This window comes from Musca domestica, unplaced genomic scaffold (assembly GCF_030504385.1).
Source record: "Musca domestica strain aabys unplaced genomic scaffold, Musca_domestica.polishedcontigs.V.1.1 73, whole genome shotgun sequence".
Taxonomy (NCBI): domain Eukaryota; kingdom Metazoa; phylum Arthropoda; class Insecta; order Diptera; family Muscidae; genus Musca; species Musca domestica.
In genome coordinates, this window is record NW_026712390.1 from 2,906,791 (window position 1) to 2,933,818 (window position 27,028).

General features: G+C 33.5%; 2 protein-coding genes across 3 annotated transcripts in view; both read left to right on the plus strand.

The window, feature by feature from the left end:
* Positions 1 to 7,255: 7,255 nt before the first annotated feature.
* On the plus strand, positions 7,256 to 16,074 carry LOC131806350 (acyl-protein thioesterase 1-like). Of its 2 annotated transcripts, none has more exons than XM_059130367.1 (7): positions 7,256 to 7,412; positions 7,662 to 7,924; positions 8,038 to 8,069; positions 10,754 to 11,141; positions 11,206 to 11,361; positions 11,435 to 11,452; positions 15,830 to 16,074. In XM_059130367.1, the coding sequence occupies exons 2-7, from the start codon at positions 7,874 to 7,876 to the stop codon at positions 15,902 to 15,904; spliced, it is 720 nt and encodes a 239-aa protein (XP_058986350.1). In that variant the 5' UTR covers positions 7,256 to 7,412; positions 7,662 to 7,873; the 3' UTR covers positions 15,905 to 16,074. The 2 variants fall into 2 exon arrangements, with proteins under 2 accessions (XP_058986350.1, XP_058986351.1); XM_059130368.1 differs by lacking the exon at positions 15,830 to 16,074 and adding an exon at positions 15,375 to 15,485.
* Positions 16,075 to 18,902: 2,828 nt separating this feature from the next.
* Positions 18,903 to 27,028, plus strand: part of LOC101896613 (ATP-binding cassette sub-family G member 1-like) — a 35,697-nt gene continuing 27,571 nt past the window's right edge. The window contains exon 1 of the mRNA XM_059130350.1: positions 18,903 to 19,544. The gene's annotated coding sequence lies outside the window, so the exon portion shown is untranslated. The remainder of the gene's footprint in view (positions 19,545 to 27,028) is intronic.

Consider the following 27,028-nt stretch of genomic DNA (forward strand, 5'->3'; position numbering starts at 1 on the left):
TTTAAAAAATATATATATATAAATAAAACAAAGAAGAAGAAGAAAGCAAGAAACCAAGGGTGTTTTATTTCAAAGCGAAAATGAAGAATTGGATGAGGAATTGTCCAGCCTTTACCTCCCTCTGCCATAAAAAGAGTCTTGGAAGCTTCATTTGTATGGGGGAATAGATCAAATAATCTTTTTTTAAGTCCCTTACAACCTCAAAGTCAATTTGGCAATCGTTCAGTTGAAGAGTCAAAAATCGATCTATGTTCCCCTAAAAAAAACAAAATTGTCAAAAATATATAAACAGAAGAAGAAAGCAAGACAACAAAGATTTTATTTCAAATTTCTAGCGATTTTTCCTTTTGATTTATATTCCCTTTACCTCCCTCTCCCAAAAAATAGGCTTGGAAGCTACATTTTTATGGGGGAATAAATCAAACAATCTTTTTTTAATTCACCTATAACCCCAAAGACAATTTGCCAATCTTTCAATTGAAAAGTCAAAAGTCGATCTATGTTCCCCTAAAAAAAAACAAAATTGTCAAAAAATATATAAATAAACAGAAGAAGAAAGCAAGAAACCAAAGGTTTTTTATTTCAAATCGGAAAAAACAATATTTGTTCTGATAATAAATCGGATGAATAGGATGAACGTGGTTTTTTGGAGATTTTTTTTTCAATAACGAATAGGGACCTTGAACTTATTTTTTCATTGTTGCCTTTTCAGACTTTTTTATTAATATTTTTGTAAAAAGAAAAAAAAAGAACAGAGGCGCAAGAGGAATTGCCCAGAAAATGTTAATTTCTAGTCATTTTTCCTTTTGATTTATATTTCCTTTACCTCCCTCTCCCATAAAAATAGCCTTGGAAGCTACTTCTGTATGGGGGAATAGATTAAATAATCTTTTTTATTCCCTATAACCCCAAAGTGAATTTGGTAATCTTTCAGGTGAAGAGTCAAAAATCGACCTATGTTTCCCTATGTTGTTAAAATGAAAAAAAGAATTAATGTCAAAAAGCGAAGGAACAGAAACAGAACAGAACGTTTTCTGTTTCGGATGTTAAAGAAAACCAAAAAGGGATATTCTAAAAATTAAACATATTTCAAGCCGAACTTTGAATACCCTTCACCGGTTGGAATCAATTTGGCAATTATCAAAAAATAAATAAAATTCTGTAAAAATCTTAAAAATACCGAAAGTAGACATCTATACGACAACATGGAACTGTATAGGGAACTTTTATCATAAGCCATTAGAATGTTCAAATGCGAAACTTGAATAAAAAATTCGGTGAATAATGTCGCTAAAATCATCAAAATACCGAATATAGGGAGGTACTATTACATGGGGGCTATACGAAGTCGTGGACCTGCACAGACAATTTTCTGTCATAGGCTGTGGTATCCATTACGAACTTCAAATACCAAATTTGAAGCAATTCCGGTGAATAATGTCGCTAAAATCATCAAAATTCCAAATATCGGAATAATCGGAATTCCAAATACCGTTATATGTGAGATATACGAAGGCAATTTTCTTTCATAGGGTTTAGTATCCATTACGAATTTCAAATACCAAATTTGAAGCAATTCCGGTGAATAAGGTCGCTAAAATCACCAAAATACCGAAAATTGGGAGGTACCATTATATGGGGCTATACCAAAACGTGGACCTACATTTTCCCTTTATTGTGCAACAAAGGTGTAATATTAGCCCAAATGGGATGGATTTTGCCACTTACTACCAAATTGAGTCTAGAAACAAGAATAGCTCCAATGTATATTGTTCATCCAAGGCAAAACTGACTCGGCGATTTTAGTAGAAATCGATTCAGGGAAGGATATTCCTCTCATTCCTTGGGACTTTAAATTATAACTATAATCATGATAAAATCACGATATGATTTAATTCTCACAAATTCCCCATAAAAACCCTTATTTGTTATGTAAAGCTCTACTGAATATGCTAAGTGGTGTAGAGTATCATAAAGTTGGCCCGCCCGGAATTTAGACTTTTTTTACTGGTTGCCTTTTAAGACATTTGAATTAATATTTTTGTATAAAAAGCGCATGAGGAGTAGCTGGAAAATTGACATTTCTAGCCTCTTTTCCTTTTTGATTTATATGTCCCTAACCTTCCCTGATTTTCTCCTTATTTTTACTCCCTTAACATAGACGTGGAAGTAAGATATGTACTCCTAAAATCCCAAACTCAATTTGCACACCTTTTAATTGGGGAGTCAAAAGTCGATCTATATTTCCCTATTTTTCATACTGTATATACTTCAAAGCCATAGACGACGAATACCGTTTTCAAAAAACGAGACTGAAATAGAATCGTACTCTTTTGATTTATATTCCCTTTTACTTCCCTCTCATTCTCCCACAAAAATAATCTTGGAAGTGAACTATGTACTCTGCAATAGATCCAATAATCTCTTTTTTATTCTCCTATTATCACAAAATCCATTTTGGCAACTTGTTTACTTGTCGAGTCAAAAGTCGATCTATGTTTCCCTATTTTTCACACTGTACACACTTCAAAGCCAGGGACGATAGATAACGTTTTCATACAACTAGAATGAGAAACGGAATGAATTTGTTCTCTTTTCTTTGGTAGAAGAATCCATTCAGTCACAGCGACACAGATGCTGGGACAATATACTGTCAAACCAATCTTGAAATTGAATTTTTTTCAATGAAAATTAATACAAAATTTATAAAAATTGTTGAAAATGCATATCATAACAACCTCCAATTGGCGTCGTATAGGAAAATATGTAAAAATCTCAATATTTTTGAGAAAAAAAAAGAAAATAACATTTTAAAATTATCGACATATCAATGTGCGCTTGGGGCTGATGCATCTACCTGTATTCTTCTACCATGATACTTTTGCATTACAAAGTTGTCAGCCATGCGATAAACAGGGTATTTCATAAATGTCATTAAATCTCTGTATCATCCTGTGAAAATTCACCGGAATAACGGGACTTACCCATTTACCAAGAAACTTCATTTTGCCGGAGTCATTTCGTAATTTCTCCCCCGAAGAGGCAGTACTTTATTTAACTGCTATTCCAAAATGTCCGATATACAAGCCTACAAGAAGTCCATTGAAACTGAAATGGAGAAAACGGACAAGGCATTTGATGTTTTTATAAAAATTATTTGCCAGAAAAAAGCCGATGTTTATGTGCATCTTGCTGGCATAAATCTTTCCGAACCGATGCTGGCTACAACTATTCTGCTCAATAAACTCGAATACATGGAAGTCGAATTGAAGGGCAAAATTGATAAAATGCCGTTCGCAGAACAAAATCATCAATCGGAGAAGACAGTTTGGAGTTGTACGACATATCCCATTTACACCAGGCAATGTCACAGCAGTGGAGAGAGAAAGTCATCCGTTTGACGGAGAGGGCAGCACAGGTCATTGATCGTTTGAGCCTGCAACAGTGTCTCCAGATACACCATTATTTGAATTTTAATTTGGAAAGATGCCAATAGTGTTCCGTTAAAAATGAAGTATTTTTTTAATTCTTTTTTTTCACTTTGAATACCTTGAATTTCATAAAAAAGAATACATAAATTATAAAGAAAAATTTATTTATTTAATTCATTAAATGGCAGGAGAATTAAGCTGCAAGTACATAAGAAGCTTGAAGTCATGGCTAGGCATATTAAAGCCAAATTATAATGGAAAACGCCGGTAGGATTTTAGTGCGGCTCTGTAGTCCCGTTATGAAATGTCACAAAATATGCCTATGTACTTGCATCCTTAGAAAGTTTTTACTACGATAACCACTTTTTCCTTTATGATATCGAAAACAATCGCAAAACTAGTAGATTCTTGCAGGTTCTGGGATGGAGCAAAAGACAACGAATTTCCTCCTTCATTTTCAGTCGGATAGACATTTCATTCCAGGAAATTGTCGGCGGAAATTTTCGTTTAAGTACAGGCACCGATATTGTCAAGATTTTGACACAAGGCCTGACTCTCAAACGTAGATTTTTTAAAAATAGTTTCTAAGGACTCTCAAATAAACGTGGATTTTTAAAAATATTTTCTAAAGACTCTCAAAAAAATTAGGATTCTTTTTGAAAATATTTTCTAAAGACTCTCAAATAAACGTGAATTTTTAAAATTATTTTCTAAAGACTCTCAAATAAACGTGGATTCTGAAAAATATTTTCTAAAGACTCTCAAATAAACGTGGATTTTTAAAAATATTTTCTAAAGACTCTCAAATAAACGTGGATTTTTAAAAATATTTTCTAAAGACTCTCAAATAAACGTGGATTTTTAAAAATATTTTCTAAAGACTCTCAAATAAACGTAGATTTTTACAAATATTTTCTAAAGACTCTCAAATAAACGTGGATTTTTAAAAAAAATATTTTCTAAACACTCTCAAATAAACGTGGATTTTTAAAAATATTTTCTAAAGACTCTCAAATAAACGTGGATTTTTAAAAATATTTTCTAAAGACTCTCAAATAAACGTGGATTTTTAAAAATATTTTCTAAAAACTCTCAAATAAACGTGGATTTTTAAAAATATTTTCTAAAGACTCTCAAATAAACGTGGATTTTTAAAAATATTTTCTAAAGACTCTCAAATAAACGTGGATTTTTAAAAATATTTTCTAAAGACTCTCAAATAAACGTGGATTTTTAAAAATATTTTCTAAGGACTCTTCAATAAATGTAGACTTTTTAAAAATATTTTCTAAAGACTCTCAAATAAACGTGGATTTTTAAAAATATTTTCTAAAGACTCTCAAATAAACGTGGATTTTTTAAAAATATTTTCTGAAGACTCTCAAAAAAAATTAGGATTCTTTTTGAAAATATTTTCCAAGGACTCCAAAATAAATGCCGACTTTTTGAAAATATTTTCTAAAGACTCTCAAAAAAATTAGGATTCTTTTTGAAAATATTTTCCAAGGACTCCAAAATAAATGTAGACTTTTTAAAAATATTTTCCGAGGACTCCTTAATGAATCCTGAAAAAATATTTTCTAAGGACTCTCAATTATTTTGGATTTTTTCAAAATAATTTCTAAGGACTCTCAAATAAATAATGATTTTTTCAAAATAATTTCTAAGGACACTCAAATAAGCAAGGATTTAAAAAAAATTATCTAAGGACTCTCAAATAATTGTAGAAACGAGAACGTTACCTTAAGATAAAGGGCTTAAAATCGCTATCTTCATAGGTTTAAACCCGACAACCATTAACTAAACATGGTTTTCCTAAGATTAGAAACGTGCCAAGGAATGCCAACAATTAGAGATTATTTTTTGTTTTTTTGTAAAATCTGCCACTCGTCATACGTAAATATTTTAGATACGAAAATAAATTTTATTTGAAAAATGACATGGTCGAAGTTGTCAGGAAAGTTTTGCTCTATTGCTTCGCAGTTTTCAACAATTTTTACAAATTTAAATATTTTTTTAATTAACATTTTCAATCCTTAAATCTAACAGTTCATTGTCCCAGCATCTGTGTCGATACGTCTACCTTTATTTTTCTACCATGAATACACTTTGTCACTCTCATGTTGTCAGCCGTGTGAGATACAAGGTGATTCATAAATAGCAATTACTCTGTATCACCCTGTAAAGATATACCACTTGCACTTGGTACTTCCCCATTTTGAAGCAAGCATAAAATTGAATCATTTCACCAGATTCAGTCCAAGTTCAAAATCAATTGTGGTTGTTGCGGAAGCTAAACGGAAAAAAAAATGTCTGAACTTAAAACCGACAAGAAAACCATCAAAACTCAAATGGAGAAAACGGATAAGGAATTCGAGGAATTTTTTAAAACCCTACTCAATCGAAAATCTAAAATATATGTAGTTTCTGCCGTTATTCGTTTATCTGAATCAATGGTGGCCGTAAATATTTCCCTGAATCAACTTAGGTACATGGAAATCGAAAAGAAAATCAACATTGACAAAATGCCAAAGGCTGACGTTGAATGTGAAAAGAAGGAGGAATCCAAGAAAACTGGTAAGGACTCGAAAGTAAAGTCCGAAAATGATGCAGAAACTGCAGCGATGCCTTCAAAACGCTCCAAGATGATCTTGGAATTGTACGACATTACAGAACTACGCGAATCCTCTACACTGCAATGGAGGAAAAAAATCCAAGAAATGGCCCAGAAGGTTCGTGGTATCCCCCAATTTACGCTACAAGAAGCATTGAACGTGCAGGGGTTTGTGAAAGTATGTGCTGACGTTTTGCAGCAGTTGGAATAGAATAATGCAGAAAGTGTTTTTTTTTTTTGTATCATAAAATGAAATATGTTCTGTTTGCGTTTATAATAATTTGTTTTTTGTGTTTCTGAAATAAATACCAAACTACTTTATCTTTAATTTAATGGAATTTTCTTTAAATGTTGAATAAGAAAATGCGATTTTCTCCCATAAAAATTTCACTAAATTCTTTCCTTATTGGGTGGCAGATGGAGGTATTTTTTCAAGATAATCCAATAATAAATGGGTGTCTTAAGCTACTGTTTTCAACATTGAGGCTCAGAGTAGTTTTTACATATCGTTGCATTTCCTTGCAACAGCCAAAGGGAACTATGCAAAAATCAGACAATCTCGCCACCAAGATCTATATTCGAAATTGTCGTATAAATGTCTTCTTTGGGAAAATATTGTGAAACCCCAACAATCAGAATTGAATTCTTCGAATTTTCTAGGCGTAGCAAGAAGCTAATTTTGGAGAACAAAGGAAGCCACAACGCGGCGTTGAATATTTAGACAAAGGGCAATTGTTGTGGAAACGGCGGGGAGGGTAGGAATACTATGACGATTTACAAAACCCTTATTTGACTAGACAAAAGTCAGTCTAAGTTTACCTATCTCTTGCTACTGGGCTACTCAATGGTCATATTTAGTTCTATTTGAAAAATATTAGAAATTTTGATAAAAATGAAGATAGCTCACTTCCAAGAACCCAGTATGTATCTAACACTCCGGGAGTGGACAATTTCCTGAACACATTAAACTCCAATGTCGATTTTGAGATCCCTTAACCGGGCGAAAAAAAGGAACTACATATCCCAATTTTATTCATCTTTATTCTTATAAAAACAAACTAAAATAAAATAGCATCGCTTAGCGCTTTTTGTTCTTTGCTCTGGTCTTCTCGTGTTATTTATCGCTTTCCTTCATTCTAAATACATTCCATAATCAGTGTATACTGTTTTTGTTATTATTCTGTCTTTATCCATTATTTTGCATTACGCACTGTTTCTTACTTTCACAACGGCGTCATATGTGCTGTGGCTTAACTTTGTATTGGCTTCAAACGGCGGCACAAACAGAATTGCAAGGCACTAGACTCTTATAATAACCTTATTGACAAGAATAATTAATCGTCTACTCATTGAATAAAATAAATTAGGTAAAAAAGAATGAAAATATTAAGAAAGAAAACTATTAAGAAGAAGTTAAAATATCCTTTACCGGCATGAGTTGGTGTTAGTGATTAAGTACATACATAATGAAACATCAAGCTGCCTGACTGCACATGCGAAAACAAGCAATTCTTTCATAAGCCAACTTTTGCAAAATTCTTGGCTGGATGCCGCATTAGCTAAAATTATGAATAATTAAAATCAAACTGAAACTCATGATTCTATTTTTATTCTAGTCTTTTTCCCGTGTTGTGATTTGCAAAATCTCTCCCCCCACTTATGAGAGCCTGCCTCAAACCTTGTTGTGAGCAATAAAAAGAAGGAAAAAAGTGTACCTGGATTTATAGAAGATAACACAAGATCACACACACACAACAATCAACTACAAGCAATACTAGCCAACCAACCCACAACCCTTTATATTTTCCCTATTCAAAACGAAAGAAAAATGTCTATTGCACCCGTTATTATAGAGGCTACAGCCAAACATACTGCTACGGTGAGTTTAGCCAACAATATTGAATTTTCCCTAACAAGGTTAACGTGTCATTTTTTTCTATTCTCCCTCCTCCCCCACTTTCATGTCTCATCGCATTCACATTCTAATTACAGTTGATATTTATGCATGGTCTTGGCGATACTGGGTATGTAGAGTGTTAATAATAGTTTTCCTGTTGTTTTTGGTGTACTTTGACATTTATATAAACTAATCTAATCAATTTGTTATTTGCAAGTCATTATGGACGTGTCCGTATCACTCTATGGGCTTTTGTTGAGTTGCATATCAATGATGATGACCCTAGCTTCTTTGTAGGTGTGACATGACATTGATATCCCTAGGAGTTCTTATTTAACACACCAACTATTTACGGTCGGTAGAAGCACGCATGGCTAAAAGTGAGGTCTAAATTTGTTGCAACAGGAGACTATGGGCTTTTGTTGAGATGCAGTCCTTGTAGGTTCGACATGACACTGATATCCTTAGGAGTTGATATTTAACACAACAAGTATTTACGCTCGGTAGAAGCATGCATGGCTAAAAGTGAGATCTAAATTTGGTGACTTGAAAAAAAAAGTTCTTCAATTTTAAAGTATAGGGTGAGATAAAAAACAGCAACAAAGTCAAACATCATAATTTCTATCTTTTCTTTAAATTTTATTAAATGAAAGCAAAAAATGTCGGAAATAGAATCAAATTTTAGAATAAGTTTAGATTTTTTCGAATTGGTCACCTTTGGCACAAATTATGGCCCTCAAACGTCCAATGAAACCGTCACACGCTGCCTAAATGTTGCTCTGCGATATTTTGGCCCATTCCCGGCGAAGCGCTCTTGCTTGAGGTAATAGACACTTTGGTATTTTTTAGTGCCAACCTTGCTTTCCAAAATACTCCAGACACAATAGTCCAAAGGAGATTGGTATCCGAAGATTTTTTGGTGGCCATTGTGCGCTGGAAATGAAGCGAGGAATCTCATTTTGTAATCATTCTTGGGTGGCACGTGCTGAGTGCGATGCGATACTGGGTCGGAATGTTCAAGGTCTACGGCGAAAATGTTTGCGTGCCCAAGGCTTTAATACACCCTGCAGAAGATTTTCGCGATAATATTCGGCATATATTTTGATGCCACGGTCGATTAATACGAGCGGAGAGCGACCATCCGCTTTTATGGCGGTCCACACCATCATCATGGCCGATGATGCTTGAGTTCCAGTTGGCTAACCGAAGGTGCACATTTTCAGCCGACCTCTTGGGCAAGTAAACATGATCATTTTGTTTGTTTACAACCTGCTGGACAATGAATGTTTTCTCATCAAAGACCACCAAATCAAATTCGGCAGTTCACCACATTCGGCCAAGCGAAACAAATCTTTAACACTTTTGAGTCTATTTTTTTTTCTGTTGCGGTGTTAGTTCTTGCACTTTTTGGAGTTTCAATGGCTTTACCCCGGGCACATTTTTCAATATTTACCGAATAGAATATTGCGATATGTTCAGCTTACGAGCCATTTTTCGGCCACTGCGACTCGGGTTTCGATCAGGTCGCTTCTTTACTTTTCGAACCATTTCTGCAGATGTTGCTGTTTTCTTCCGTCAACTGCCTTCGGGCTATGCTACCAGTATCACGGTAACAAGCGATGGTACGAGACACAGACGATTTTTTTTTCCGGGAAATTCTATCCAAATTGCTTTTGTACGCTTGTAAGCAATATAATGAGCAGTCACTGGAATAATTTTAACAGCTGTCGCACGAGTGGCTTAGACATATGACAGCAGTCTCAAGTTGGTTGCAGTTTTTTTATCTCACCCTGTAGAGTGATTAAGTAAAGAATTCTAAGAGACCTCCTCCACTAAGAAGTGAGTCATATACAAAAGGTCGAATAGAGGTTTTGTGTTGATGGAACCCCGGTGAAAGTTGTTCCATGAACGAAGAAGATCTAATTTAAATTTTAAAAAGTTAATATAGATCTACATTTGTCAATAAAAAAAACCCTATGAGATGCTCCCTGTGCAAATAGAGAAATTCTAGAAATTTCCTAAACATAGAAAAGAGATCAAGAGATCACCTGGAAATAGAGGACCTTTTTGTGCGATATAGAAGACCACATTGAGCACTATTTCTATTCCAAAAGTCTATTAACACAACAAATTTAAAAAGTCTTTGAAAAGCCTCCACTTCAGATCATCTCTAAATCTCACCACCTCAGATCACCTTTAAATAGAGGACCTTTTTGTGCGAAATAGAAGACCACAATGAGCACTTCCTCTATTCCAAAAAGTCTATTGGCAGAAGAACTCTAAAAAATCTTTAAAAAAATAAACTTTCATAAGCCACCACTTCATATAAAAGCCTGGAGGAGTTCTCTAGTACACAAGGGACATGTAAGATATTTCCTATGGATATAGGTTATGCTGGATTTTATATGAGTATTTGCCTTTTTATGTTGACAGCCTCTTCACTAGAAGAACTCTAAAAAGTCTTAAAAAAAAACCTTCAAAGTTTCCACTTCATAAAAATGCCTGGAGAAATTCTCCAGTGCACAATGGACATGTAAGATATTTCCTAAGGATAGAGGTAATGCTAGACTTTATATTGGCAGTTGACAGCCATTTCACTAGGTCTAAGATGAGCAGCTGAAAAATAAGTATAGAACGAAATAGAAGAACATAAGGTTGTAGATATAAATACCCTAAATTAAATCTTCCCAACAGTTTCTCTGATCAGACAAAGCCAAAGAGTACTTGACACAATCCCACCATACTATTCTTCTGTTTTATATATAAATTGTATATATAATTTATATATATTTTTTAAAATTTATTTTCCAGACATGGTTGGAGCAGTGCTTTGGCTGCCATACGTCCGGCCTGCATGAAAGTTGTTTGCCCCACGGCACCAACACAGCCCGTCTCACTGAATGCCGGTTTTCGTATGCCATCATGGTTTGATTTGAAAACTTTGGATATTTCCGGGCCCGAAGATGAGGAGGGCATTAAGCAGGCTTCACAGAATATACATAGCATGATAAATACCGAAATTGAAAAGGGTGTACCCGCTGAACGTATTGTCTTGGGTGGTTTCTCACAAGGTGGAGCTTTGGCCCTGTATTCAGCCTTGACCTATAACAAGCCGCTGGCCGGTGTTGTGGCCCTGTCGTGTTGGCTGCCATTGCATAAACAATTTCCTGGTTTGAAAACAAATTCCGATGAAATACCTGTAAGAAAAATTAACTTGATTTGATTTGTGTACACACTCATAAAGACTTCTCTGGTATTTGTAGATATTCCAATGCCATGGTGATTTTGATCCTGTTGTTCCCTATAAATTTGGCCAATTGAGTGCTAGCTATTTGAAAAACTTTATGAAAAATGTCACATTCAAAACCTATAATGGCTTGTCACACTCATCTTCCGAAGAGGAAATGGACGATATGAAGGTAAATCTTTGAGGTAGTGAACAAAGAGAATATGTGCCTAAATTTATTTGGTTTGGTTTTTTTCTCGTTTCAGGACATTCTTGCTAAATGGGTAAATTAATGAAATAATTTAGTTTTTTTGTAGTTTTTGGGTTTTGTTTTCTGCCACTATCTCAAAAGTTCAATCTTTTGAAAACCAAAACTAAAGGCCAGAGAATATGCAAAAGAAGAACAAATTACATTTATTTTCTCCTCACCTTGAAGTGAATTCTAGAAACTAAAACAACCACAACAACATTGGCAATAAATAAAGCAAGCAAATATAAAAAATAGAAGAAATTAAAAAATACCTTTAAATTAAAAAAAAAAAAAACGGAAATTCCACAACTATAAAACAATTATAATTTATAGTATTATCATAGTTATAAAGGCAATACTCCCCAACAAGGAGAATAGCAGCGACATAGCCAGAAAAAGAAAACATTTGGAAAACATTATTTTTTTTGTAGAAAATACAAAAAATGTTTAACAAATGCCAGGCCATGTGGCTCAATTTTCCTGACTACGCAGCTGCTAATATCCGTCCTGCTTTTTTTCATCCAAAGTTCCTGTACAACTTTCCTTGAAATATACATTCTTCTTGATTTCTTTATTAAATACCTTTATTTGTGCCTACCCTCCTCTCTTTTTTTTCTTTTCTTCTTATTTTTTTTCCACCTTTTCTGAGCTCTGTTCCCCTGAAAGCAAACTTTACACAAATTAGTTTGTATCTAAAAAACAAAAATAAAAAGCAACACAGTATTGTACCCAAATTACACAATACTCAAGCTCTCACTCTTTATTGAATGCAAATTGTAAAACATTATTTATTGAAAAAGAAAACAAAAAAAACTCAACAAATATATAAATAAGAAAATGAAAAAAAAACAATGGCTAACTATTCGAAAAAATTATATTCAGAAAAAAAAATACAAATATTACCGCAACAACAACAACAAAATAGTTCAATAAAAATAACATAAATGAAACAAAAACCAAGTAGTACTACAAATTTTGAAAAAAAGTTTTTATTTAAAAATTGGCTAAAAAAAAATGAAAAGTTCACAGAATATTTGTCTACTAGGGAGCCAATTGGATGACATGTTAAGAAGAAGTTTCGGTATTTAATAGGTGTGTTGTATCGCTTTGCTAGGTAGGATACCAATTGGTTTTTAATGGATTTTTTTGTTTTTGAAAATAAGATCAACGAATTTTATTAAATCATCTTCGGTCAAAGCCTTCAAATAAAGAAGACATACAGGCATTTTATAAAGAGAGGACATTAAGGGACCACCATGAGACCTCCTTCTCTTCATAAAAGTCTATAGATAGAAAAAGTCTTAACGGTCTTTATAAAAACTTTTAAGAAGCCTCATCGAAATCCAAAAAAAAAGGAAAAACCTGGAAGGAATTCTTTGACAAAATATATTAAAAACATCCACGTTTAATTGTTCCGATGGTCGAAGGTCTTTGTAAAAAAAGAAACATTTTTTAAAAATCCATGTCTTATTGATCTTTGAAAAAATATTTTTCAAAAATCCACGTTTTATTGGTCCGATGTTCAAAGGTCTCTTAAAAAATATTTTTCAAAAATCCACGTTTTATTGCTCTGATATTTTTAAATATCCACGTTTATTTGTTCAATGTCTTAAAAAAGGCCCTTGAAACATCTTTTTAAATTTTTTTCAAATAAAAAAAGGTAGATTTTTAACATACTATTCAAAATACTTTTTTTTATATAAATTTATTCAAGGCCCAATTAAATTGATTGATTTCTTAGAAATAGTATTTCAAGGTGTGGCAATAAATGTGGATTTTTTAAAAATATGTTTTCTAGGGATTGAAATTATATCTGATTTTTTTATATTTTTTCCAAGTACCTATGTTTTTTTTACCATTTGTAGGGTATCACTTTTGCACCTAGAGAATAGAATCTCAAAATAAGTGTTAATTTAATAAAACAATTAATTTAATATACATTCCCTATGTATAGAGGTTATATTAGGTTTTATACCTCTTAAAGGTCTTTGCAAAAACCCTCAAACCTCATCAAAATCCAAAAAAAAAAAGGAAAAACCTGGAAGGAATTCTCCACCAAACAAACGTATAGAGGTAATATTAGGTTTTGGACCTCTTAAAGGTCTTTATAAAAACCCTCAAGCCTCATCGAAATCCAAAAAAAGGAAAGAAACCTGGAAGGAATTCTCCACCAAACAAACGTCATCTAAGACATTTCCTTTGTGGAGAGGTTATGTTAGGTTTTAGATGCGTATTTGACTTTTTCTGGCACTTCACTTGGAGACCGATCACCCTGAAAAATAAGGACAGGGTGGAAGGACAGAAAAGAAGGTGGTAGGGATAAATTCTCTGAAAGATATGGTATTCCTCAAACGGTGCCTTGAATGTACTTAATCGCCACTTCTGTGCCAGTCAGAATCTCTTTCTGAAAAAAAGCTTTAATTGTTTTTTTTTTTTGTTATACATGAAATTACGATAAAAGAGATTTTTGATTCCCTCCTTAGCCTGTCCCATTTTAATATCTGAATCGATTTAGCCATGTTCAAACGGCATGTCATAGAGAACTAATAATTTGCGCAGAGTCGTCTTTTGTCTGCAGGCATTGATTCTCTCCTTAGCCTGTCCCTATTTAGTATCTGAGTCGATTTGCCCATGCCCGTTCTTAAGTCCCGATATTCGATATTTTGATAATTTCAGAATCAGTTTCTAGCGGAATAGCTTAAAAGTCGGTATTTGGAGTTCGTAATTAGTTCTATCTACTGTGGCGGAAAGTTGTCTATATAGGTGCACGTTTTCCTATAGTTCTCCTATAATTTTATCTTCCGATACTAAGTATTTTGTCGATTTTAGCCACAGTTTCTGGCGGAATAGCTTGAAATTCAGTAATTGAAGTTAGAAATGGGTTCTACCTAATGTGGCAGAACATTGTCTATTTAGTTCCACGTCTTTCTATATCCCCCATATAATTGTACCTCCCGATATTCGGTATTTTGATGATTTTAGATTTAGTTTCTGGCGGAATAGTTTGAAATTCGGTAGTTGAAGTTAGTAATGGTTTCTATCTAATGTGGCAGAACATTGTCTATTTAGCTCCACGTTTTTCTATATAGCCCCATATAATTGTACCTTCCGATATTTGATATTTTGATAATTTCAGAATCAGTTTCTAGCGGAATAGCTTAAAAGTCGGTATTTGGAGTTCGTAATGAGTTCTATCTACTGTGGCGGAAAGTTGTCTATATAGGTGCACGTTTTCCTATAGTTCTCCTATAATTTTATCTTCCGATACTAAGCATTTTGTCCATTTTAGCCACAGTTTCTGGCGGAATAGCTTAAAATTCGGTAATTGACGTTAGTAATGGGTTCTATCTAATGTGGCAGAACATTGTCAATTTAGCTCCATGTCTTTCTACAGCCCCATATAATTGTACCTCCCCATATTTGGAATTTTTACGATTTAAGCCTCAGTTTCTAGCGGAATAGCATAAAATTCGCAAATTGACGTTAGTAATTGGTTCTATCTAATGTGGCAGAACATTGTCTATTTAGCTCCACGTTTTTCTATAGCCCCCTTATAATTGTACCACCTGATAGTCGGAATTTTGTCGATTTTAGCCTCAGTTTCTAACGTAATGGCATACAATTCGGTAGTCACAGTACAAAATGGGTTCTACTAATTGTGGCAGGTCCATATATTTTTATGTTATCCAAAAAACACGTTTTTGTCTTGAGCAGACTTCAAAAATATTATGCAAAGAGGCACGCCTATGACTGTTTCCTTTAAAAATATAAAAAAAATCTGCAATGATCCTCATAAATAATTAAAAAATCCATCATTAATAATTCTCAAGTGTTTTTTATTAATTTATTTTTAACTAAAATATTTTTTTATTATAAAGCCACTCATAAAGCTGTTTTCATGATTTCTTTAATTTAATTTTTTTTTTATAATTTTAAATTATATTTTTATGTTTTAGGTTTCAAGCGCCTCTCTCCTTTGAGTAAAGATCTTCACTTTTTGGCCACTTATTATTTTATGTAAAAAATTTAAAATTCTCAATTTTAATTTTATAAATATTTTCACAAAAAAAAAAAAAAAAATAAAGGTAGAAGGTTACAATTAAAAAAAAAAAAAATAAATAAAAAAAGGCTTTAGAATAATTTTGTGCAAAACAGAACTATTTAAATACTTGGTATTTTGATAAACTCTCATTTAAACTCTCATTTTTGCTGAATTCTCATTTTTTCGTCCCCACTGCTTGAAATTCTCACTTAAAGGTCGCCTTAAACACTAATGATCACATAATACATCAATTTTAGTTTTCCCCAGGGTCCATTACATCCATTTTTTATGCTTTATTTTTTTACTCTCAATATTGTGTATTATTTTCTATCCATCCGTTTATTTTCTATATTTCTATCTTTCTTACAGACCAATGACTATAGTAATATCAAGCCACGTAGTTCCACGGCCTCAAATGTGGAACAATGTTGTCATATTTTATAACTAGAATGTAGTTCAAAAACATTAGTTAAAAACAAACAAAAACTCATCTCATTAAATGAAACTGAAACTGAAACCGGAACTAATACATGCCTCATTGCTGTTCGAGCGGCGCTCTCTTTCTAACTATCTCATGTACTCTTTCCATTTTAACTCTATCTCACTCTCTCTTTGTAACATTTTATAGAAAAATTTTGTTATTTATATTGTTAATTTTCATTGGAAATGGAATAATTTTTTAATTTACCATTGTTATTTTTGGTTTTCTTTTCTAATTGAAAATATTTTCATTTTGTAGTTTTTATTATATTTTATAACAAAAAAATAACAGTTAAATATACAGATATATTATCTGCTGAAACCAAAAGAAACATTTCAAAGTAATTTCATAGAATTCATAATGAAATAAACAGGTAAGGTAGTAATTTTCTCTCACTTTCACCATTTACTCTCTTCTCCATTCACAACTAAATGAGTGTGCTTGACATTTTGCAAAAATTACGGTTTGTTTTGCAGAGCAAGGCTTGATTGAGCCATGTATCATCAAAAAAGATCAATAATAACAACAACAATTTGGCAAAACGGTCATCACAGAGTTGCCGTTTAGTAACGATAAGACGTTATGTTGCCATATGGCAGCTTTCCTTCTATGATTCGTTGGCGTTTGGCTTTTTCATACTACTCACCACTAGATGGCAATGCCATATCAATAACAGGGTACTTCACATACAGTTCGTTATTTTTCAATTAGCAAACGAGCATTATATTTAAAAGGAATTTGTAATAAAAACTCGAATGGACCAGTAAAGAATATCCTCCTCTGAATCTATTTCTGCTGAATTTGACTTTTCAGTTCGGGCTTATATTGCCCATTTAGTGCACAATTAACTTGAAATCGGATAAAGATATATATGGGAGTCATGTTGAAACCTAAAACGATCCCGATAAAATTTGGCAAAGGTATTTCTGAGCTGTATTTGATATATTTCCCCAAATTTCATTGTTACAGAGGGCATATTACGGCTGCGGAGGACAAAAATAACAAATCGGATGAACAATATATATGGTAGCTATAGCTATATCTGAACCGATTTTCACCAAATTTTACATACTTGTTTCTAGGCTCGATTTGGTCGTAAGAGCCAAATTTCATCCCATTTGGGCTGATATTACGGCTTTGGTGTACAATATAAAGCAAATCGGGCGAAGACATATATGGGAGCTATTTCTAAATTTTGACCGATTATTTCCAATTTCAATAGGGTTTTTCCTTGGGTCAAGTAAAAGACTTGTTCAAAATTTCATCTGGATCGGACAATAAATGGGACCTGTACTTTGTTTACAAAAATACATGGACAGCCGGACGGACGGGCATGCACAAATCGACTCAGAATGTGATTCTATGCAGACCATAAAAAAGAACTATGGGCCTATCTCGTTTCCTTTTGCCTGTCACAAACAAATGCCCAAAGACCCTGGCCCGCTTCTGGTGTAGTGGGTATGAATATAGTAACCTAAATAGAGGGCGAAAAGTTCCCCCTTCTTTGACATGTTTTGAAATTTTCGAATTAAGATTTCTTGGAATCCTTTCATTTTAGCTATATATGAACCTGCAAGAATCTACTAGTTTTATAATTTTTTCCAATCTCATAAAGAGAAAATCGGTTATCTTAAGAAAAATGTTTACATTCTCACAGTTCTGGAATAGGGCAACATGACTTCTTCGTAGAGGAACAAAGGAGTTTTAGGTTGACGTAGTTCGATTTTGGCCCTAGGCTCCTTTGTTAATTTCCGAAGAAGCCAGCCGATGACTTAAGCCAGCCAAATAAGCGCTTTATGTATTTCCACCTTAAGTTCGGCCGGGCCGACCTCTTAATACCCTCCACCATTTGGAACGAATTTGGCAATTTTCAAAAAAAAAAAAAAAAAATCCATTAAAATTCTTTTAAAATCTTAAAAATACCGAATGTAGCTGTTATATAAGGGTCTATACGACGACGTAGACCTGCATAGGCAACTTTTGTCATAGGTCATTACAATATTCAAATGCGAAACTTGAAAAAAACATGCGTTGAATAATGTCGCTAAAATCAACAAAATGCCGAATATAGGGATGTATCAAAACGTGGACCTGCACAGATAATTTTCTGTCTCAAGCTGTAGTATCCGTTTTCGAACTTCAAATACCAAATTTGAAACAATTCCGGTGAATAATGTCGCTAAAATCATGAAAATACCGAATATCGGGAGATATTTTTATATGGGGGCTATATGAAGACGAGGATATGCCCGGGCAATTTTCTGTCATAGGTTGTAGTATCCATTACGAACTTCAAATACTAAATTTGAAGCAATTCCGGTAAATAATGTCGCTAAAATCATCAAAATACCGAATATCGGGAGGACACAATTTTTGTTATAGGCTGTAGTACCCATTTAGAAATATGAAATTTTAAATAATTCCGTTAAATAATTTCGCTAAAATCATGAAAATACCGAATATCGGGAGTTATCGTTATATGGGGGCTATACGAAAACGTGGACCGATATGGCCAATTTACGAACTTTACCTGCCTACTGGTAAACTATGCATGTATGCAAAATATTAGTCTTCTATCTCAATTCGTTCGAAAGATAGCGTGATTAAAACAGACAGCAGACGGCCGTCAGACGTTCATGACTAGATCGTCTTAGAATTTTACGCTGATCCAGAATATAAATACTTTGATGGGTCTATTATGAATATTTCGAAAAGTTACAAACGGACTGGCAAATCTAATATGCCCTCCATAGAGAATGGTGTACGGTATAAAAACATATTTTTGAAGTGCTTTTAAGCACACATACACACATACAAATAGAGAGTTCCATAGGAAATCGTTATATTCAGTCTGTGGCAAATAGGGTTAATAATTAAAAATGTTTTCCTCATTTCCCAAGCATTGGCAACCCTAACATTTGTTGTCGGCTTGTGTGTTTGGTTTTTTTTGCATAGATTGTTTGGTTTGTTGCTTTTCCCTCTTCATCTGATTTGGCAGTTGGCAGTTGAACCGAACGCACGTGAATTTGCGAATTGTCGCACAGTAACGGTATAAACGAAAAAAAAGCAACAACACACTCGTGGTGAGAACGTAAACAAACTGTAGAAGAGATTTTCATGCGTGTCGTTGTGGTCCTAAGAATAAGAATAACGGAAAGTGATTGTTTGAAAAAGAAAAATCAAAAAAAAACTAAAGACTCAAAGAAAGAAGAAAACATATCAAAACAGAACAAAACAAAACTAAACAAAAATTCAATAATCCAAAGAAACATCAAAAACTTACCTTTGTTTTGCTAATTAATTTGCGCTCGATACCAGAAAAGAAAAAACCCAAGAAAGAAAAAAAAGAAAAGACAACAAAAGGAAAATATCACAACATGAAAGCAAGTAGTAACTCTCCTTAAGCTGTTGACGTTATTTCAATGAAGTGTTGTAAGTCGTCGTCTACCTTATAAGGAAAGAAAGAGTAGAAAAAAAGAAAAAAAAGTAGATTGCATTTCATTGGGCCTTTCCCAAACAAAAAAAAAAAAAAACAACAATTGTTTACAATTGGAGTTTTGTGTTGCTGGTGTTGTTGTCCCGGGGTTTCTCCAAGAAAAAAATGTAAGTTTTATTGCTTGGCCTTTATGGACATATCTAAATATTCCTGTTTGTCTCCAAACAGGTACTTAATAGGTTAAAGCTTAGAAACGGGTCCTAACCTAGTCAGCTTTATATGTTAGTGGTACTATGTAAGTGATTGGCAGAGGCGGGAAAATCTCCTGCATAGTGAGTGAGGAGTGAGTGTTCATCGTGTTTATGTGTCAATCAAAATTTTGGTTTTCATAGAAAAAAAATAAAATTGTTTGGGTGTAAACAAGTGAGGGCTGAAAAGTTGAGGTCTTTTGAAAAGTGACATTTTCGGCATGATTTGACAAAATCAAGTCAACAACATTGGGGTAGGTTTCGGGCGCGTTTTCAAACTAATTATGAATTAGCTGAGCTATAAATATGCAAATTTAAGATGTTTTCGAAGGCGCCAACTTAAAATATTTTTTTTTTCGATTAATAAAAAAAAACTTTGGAAAAATAAGGGGAAAAAGACCCCTTTGGTAATTTGCTTAAAGGCCTAAAATTTGTGACCAAAATAATCCTCGCATTTTTATACCCTCCACCATAGTATGGAGGTTATACTAAGTTTGTCATTTCGTTTCTAACACATCGAAATATATATTTTAGACCCCACAATGTATATATATTCTTGATCGGCATAAAATTCGATGTCCGTCTGTCTGTCCATCTATGGAAATCACTCTAGCTTCCGAACGAAATAAAGTAGGTTGGTAAAATTTTACTCAAATGTATAATATGTCTTCAGGACTTTTGGTATTGAAAATGGGTCATGAAGGTCCACGTCTTCGTATAGCCCCCATATAAGGGTACCTCCCTATATTCGGTATTTTGATGATTTTAGCGACATTATTGACTGGAATTGTTTAAAATTTGGTATTTGAAGTTCGTGATGAATACTACAGCCTATGACAGAAAATTGTACGGGCAGGTCCATGTCTTCGTATAGCCCCCATATAATGGTAACTACCTAAAATCGGTATTTTGATGATTTTAGCGGCATTATTCACCGGAATTGTTTTAAATTTGTTATTTGAAGTTCGTAATGGATACTACAGCCTATGACAGAAAATTGTCTGCGCTGGTCCACATTTTGTCATATATCGGCACCACCCTATATTCGGTATTATTCACCGGAATTGTTTCAAATTTGCTATTTGAAGTTCAGAATGGATACTACAGCCTATGACAGAAAATTTTCCGGGCAGGTCCACGTCTTCCTATAGCCCCCATATAATGGTAACTCCCGATAATCGGTATTTTGATGATTTTGGCGATATTATTCACCGGAATTGTTTCAAATTTGGAATTTGAAGTTTGTAATGGATACTACAGCCTATGATAGAAAATTGTCCGGGCAGGTACACGTCTTCGTATAGCCCCCATACAATGTTACCTCCCTATATTCGGTATTTTGGTGATTTAAGCGACATTATTCACCGGAATTGTGTCAAACTTGGTATTTGAAGTTCGTAATGGAGATGACAGCCTATGACAGAAAATTGTCCGGGCAGGTCCACGTTTTTTTACATCCCTATATTCGGCATTTTGATAATTTTAGCGACATTATTCAAGGCATTTTTTTAAGTTTCGCATTTAAATATTGCCCTATGACAAAAGTTGCGTATGCAGGTCCACGTCGTCGTATAGACCCTAATATAACGGCTATATTTGGTTTTTTTTAAATATTTTTTTTTTAATAATTTTTAACGGATTTTATTTATTTATTTTGTTTTTTGTTGAAAATCGTCGAATTCCTTGCAAATGGCGGAGGATATTAAGAGCTCAGCCCGGCCGAACTTTAGGTGGAAATACATAAAGCGCTTATTTGGCTGGCTTAAGTCATCGGCTGGCTTCTTTGGAAACGAAAAAAGGAGCCTAGGGCCAAAATCGATCTACGTCAACCTAAAACTCGTTTGTTCCTCTACGAAGAAGCCATGTTGCCCTATTCCAGAACTGCATTTTTACTAAGATAACCGATTTTCTCTTTTTAGGGAATCGGAACAATTTTAAAAGTAGTAGATTCTTAGAGGTTCATTTGTAACTAAATATGAAAGGATTCCAAGGAATCCTAATCCGAATAAATCAAAACATGTGAAGGGAGGGCGTACTTTTCGCTCTCTACTATTTAGGTTACTATTTCTATAGCCTACACCAGAAGATGATCAGGGTATTATGTCTTTGTGAATTTATTTGTAACAGGCAAAAAAAGACGAGATAGACGCATAGGTCCTTTTTGATGATCTGCATAGAATCATATTTTGTGTCGATTTATTCATGTCCGTCCGTCTGTCCGCGCTTTTTGGTCTTATTTATTGCCCGATCTAGATGAAATTTTGCAGAAGTCATTTTTTTGACCCAAGGACGAACCATATTGAAATTGAAGATAATCGGTCGAAGTTTAGATATGGCTCCCATATATAACTTCGTCCGATTTGGTTTTTATTTTGCACCAAATGTGTAATTTTAACCCAAATGGGATGAAATTTGGTACTTACGACCAAATTGAGCCTAGAAACAAGTATGTCAAATTTAGTGAAAATCGGTTCAGAAATACCTGTAGCTCCCTTGTATATTTTTTATCCGATTTGTTATTTTCATCCTCCGCAGCCATAATATGCACTCTCTAGCAACGATATTTGGAGAAATACATCAAATACAGCTCAGCAGTACCTTTGTCAAATTTTATCAAGATCGGTTCAGATTTGGATATAGCCCCCACATACATATCTTCGTCCGATTTGGCTTTTATTGTGTACCAAGCCCGTAATTTTAGCCCAAAGGTGATGGAATTTGGCACATAGGATCAAATTAAGCCAAGAAACAAATATGCCAAATTTGATCGAAATCTCTTCAGATATAGCTATAGCTCCCATATATATTATTCAGACGATTTGTTATTTTTGTCCTCCGCAGCCATAATATGCACTCTCTAACAACGATATTTGGAGAAATATATGAATTACAGCTCAGAAATACCTTTGCCAAATTTTATGGAGATCGCTTCAGATTTGGATATAGTTCCGACATATATATCTTCGTCCGATTTACCTTTTATTGGGCACCAAACGTGTAATATTAACCCAAATGGGATGGAATTTGGCACTTACGACCCATTTGAGCCTAGAAACAAGTATGCCAAATTTGATGGAAATCGCTTCAGACATAGCTATAGCTCCCATGTATATTTTTTTATCCGATTTGTCATTTTCATCCTCCGCAGCCATAATATGCACTCTCTGACAACGATATTTCGGGAAATATATCAAATACAGCTCAGCAATACCTTTGCTAAATTTTATCAAGATCGGTTCAGATTTGGATATAGCTCCCACATATATATCTTCGTCCGATTTGCCTTTTATTGGGCGCCAAACGTGTAATATTAACACAAATGGGATGGAATTTGGCACTTACGACCCAATAGAGCCTAGAAACAAGTATGCCAAATTTGATCGAAATCGCTGCAGATATAGCTATAGCTCCCATATATATTATTCAGGCGATTTGTTATTTTTGTCCTCCGCAGCCATAATGTGCACTCTCTGACAACGATATTTCGGGAAATATATTAAATACAGCTCAGAAATACTATTGCCAAATTTTATCGGGATGGGTTCAGATTTGGATATAGTTCCGACATATAGATCTTCGTCCGATTTGGCTTTTATTGTGCACAAAAAGTGCAATGTTAACCCAAATCGGATGGAATTTGATACACGACCCTATTAAGCCGGGAAAGAAGGATGCCAAATTTGATCGAAATCTCTTCAGAAATAGCTATAGCTCCCATGTATATTTTTTTTTTCGATTTGTTATTTCCGTCCTCCGCAGCCGTAATATGCCCTCTCTGACAACGATATTTCGGGAAATATATCAAATACAGCTCAGCAATACCTTTGCTAAATTTTATCGAAATCGGTTCAGATTTGGATATAGCTCCCACATATATACCTTCGTCCGATTTGCCTTTTATTGAGTAATATTTGCCCAAAGGTGATGGAATTTGACACATACGATCCTATTAAGCCGGGGAATAAGGATGCCAAATTTGATCGAAATCGCTTCAGATATAGCAATACCTCCCATATACATTGTTCATCCGATTTGTTATTTTTGTCCTCCACAGCCGTAATATGCACAATTTGACAACGATATTTGGGGAAATATATCAAATACAGCTCAGAAATACCTTTGCTAAATTTTATCGAAATCGGTTCATGCCTTTATCCGATTTCGAGTTAATTGTGCACCAAATATATATAAGCCCAAATTGAAAAGGCACAAATGTCTTGGTTCCGAGGAGGATATTCCTCTCATATATTAGTTCCTTTGGACTTTAAATTATAATTACAATCATAGTTGGTGTGGTTTAATTCTCACAAATTGCCCATAAAAACTTTTATTTGTTAAGTGAAGCTCAACTATATTTCCAAAGGAGTGTAGGGTATCATAAAGTTGGCTCTTAGACTTTCCTTACTGGTTACCTCTACTTTAAGAATCTCTTGGATTTTTCCCGTAATTTTCAAAAAAAAAGTTGGATGAATTATTGGATGTGAACTCCCCTTATGTTGATCACCTGTTAAACACTGTATAACAAATCTATTTGGATCTTAACTGTCAATTCCATTGCGCATACGTCAAATAAGAACCACTGGATTTAAGAAGCCTCTATGGCATTCTTCAACTCTAGGTGCAGCTGCTGCGATCCCGTTTAATGGCAGTTTTTAATCACATTTGAAAAAAATGACCAAAGAGACCGTTTTTATGATTCACTTTGGGGGGGTTAAAAATAAAATCCTCGTATTGTTATCTGTGCTATTGCCGAACACACTTTATGCCTAAAATGTTGTGACGATTTCAAGGAATCTTAATCCGAAAATTAAAAAAAAAATCTGGAAGAGGAGGCAACATTTCTTTCTATTTCCTTAATTTTTCGAACTAATCTTTTAACCCGCCGATGCGTGTTCTATTTTTAGTTCTACGCTCATAATTTACTGAATTTTTCCTGTAATAATTGAAAATAAAGAAATATGTCGCACAGAAAAATATTGAATGTGAACTACCCTAATGCCGTGAACGCCTTATAGCATATTTACATACATTACATCCAGTGCATGGCAGAAGAATACAGGTAGATGCATTGGCACTTGTGGACATTGATATGGCAAAAGTATTAACAAGTTTCAAATGCTAGAATTTGGACCCCAAAAAAATGAAAAATATTTTCTTGAGATCGGCTGTAAATACAGAAAAAATCTAAATCTTCTAGCGAGCATTGCATTTGCGCACCTGCGGGTTAAAATTAAAAAAAAAAACATTCGACATCAAAAAAAAAAAAAAAAAAATTCTTGTCTCCCAATTCAAGGCTGAAATCTTATCGCCATATATTGCGTTTTCGTGAGGGTGAGCACTTGAGGAAGCATAGATGTTGATATTTCTATCAACATCAAAATAATTTGCCATTTTTTTCTAATTGCGAATTTGCAATTGTTTTTTTTTTCTTTGCAATATGTATTTGCTTATCACCAAACACATATTGTTTTTAATGAATGCATCAATATTAAAAAAATATAAAATTGTGGAATTTTGAAAACAAAGAATTTCGAAAAAAAAACAATGGATTTCTAATCCCATTCGTCATGTATTCCGCAAAACAATGAAAACAATGTCTCAAATTCTCTACGTGATCCAGAGTGGGACTTTGAAACAATGTCGTCGTCGTTACAGTTTTAAAATGATTAATTCCATGCGGACATGAAACCATTAAACAAAACCATCACCTCTGGGAAATCTGACTTCATTTGAATGCGATAATATTGATGAGCACAGAAATCACATTTTTTCAATGCCAAATATACGGTACCCTTCATTTGCCAATATTTCGATTATTGGCAAGAAATTTGAAAATATGACATCTCTTTTACAATATCAAGTCATTTTTTCGAGATACCGGTATTATTTTTCAAGTTATGGGGTCTAAGGAGTCATGGGAAGAAATATTTAAAGAGTTGACAAGTTTGAGCACGCTTAATGTTTTGGGGATATCTTGGGTATTTGATCAGTTATACATATGAAATCTACAGAAATTGCAGGAATGACATTCTCCTTTCCTAATCTTTTTATTTTAGAGCGATACATTAACTTTTTCGGAAGTTACAGGCCAAAGAACACAAGAATAAAGAATATTAAATAAATTAAAAATTCAAGCACACCACAACTTTTGGTTATATCTCGGGAATTTAGCAAGATACAACTACGTAACTTACAGGAATGTTTCATTTAATACTCTCCTTTCAAAAGCAGTTGGTTTTATTCGAAAGCATCAAAAATTTCAAAAGTTATGGCCTTTGGAAATGTATGCAGAAAATAATTTTTAAATTAAAAAACTGAGCACATGGAATATTTTGGAGATATCTTGGGTATTTGATCAGATATATTGATGTAGCCTATAGAAAAGTAAGATATGATAGTCCTCTTCAAAAAATTGTCATAATTTAGTGAGATACATTAACTATTTCCAAAGTTAGAGGTCAGAAACTCCAAGGACAAGAAGCAGAAAATTATATAAAAAATTAAAACACTACCAAACTTTTTGCTATAACTTGGGTATTTAGTGAGATACAACTACATAACTTATTGAAATGTGTCATACAATGTTCTCCTTTCAAAATCAATTTTTTTTATGCGAATACATAAATAATTTCAAAAGTTATGGTCTTTGGAAATTTATGCAGAAAATAATTTTTAAATTTGAAAAACTGAGCACTTGGATTATGTTGGAGATATCTTGGGTATTTGCTCAGATATATTGATGTAGCCTATAGAAAAGTAAGATATGATAATCCTCTTTAAAAATTGTTTTATTTCAGTGAGATACATTAACTATTTTCAAAGTTAGAGGTCACATACTCCAAAAACAAGAAGCAGTAAAAAAATTAAAAAATGTAAACACTAGTAAACTTTTGGCTATAACTTGGGTATTTAGTGAGATACAACTACATATTTTTTAGAAATGTATCATATAATGTTCTCTTTTCAAAATCAGTTGATTTTATTCGAAAGCATCAATATTTTCAAAAGTTATGGTCTTTGAAAAATTATGCTGAAAATTATTTACAATTTTAAAAAATAGAGCACATGGAATTTTTTTGAAGGTATCTTGGGTATTTGATGAGATATATGAATGTAACCCATAGAAATGTGAGATATGATGATCTCCCTTAAATATTGTTATAACTTAGTGAGATACATTAACTATTTCCAAAGTTAGAGGTCACAGACTCCAAGGACAAGAAAGAGAAAATTATTTAAAAAATTAAAACACTACCATATTTTTGGCAATAACTTTGGTATTTAGCGAGATACAACTACATAACTTATAGAAATGTATCATATAATGTTTTCCTTTCAAAATCAGTTGATTTTATTCCAAAGCACAAACAATTTCAAAAGTTATGGTCTTTGAAAAATTATGC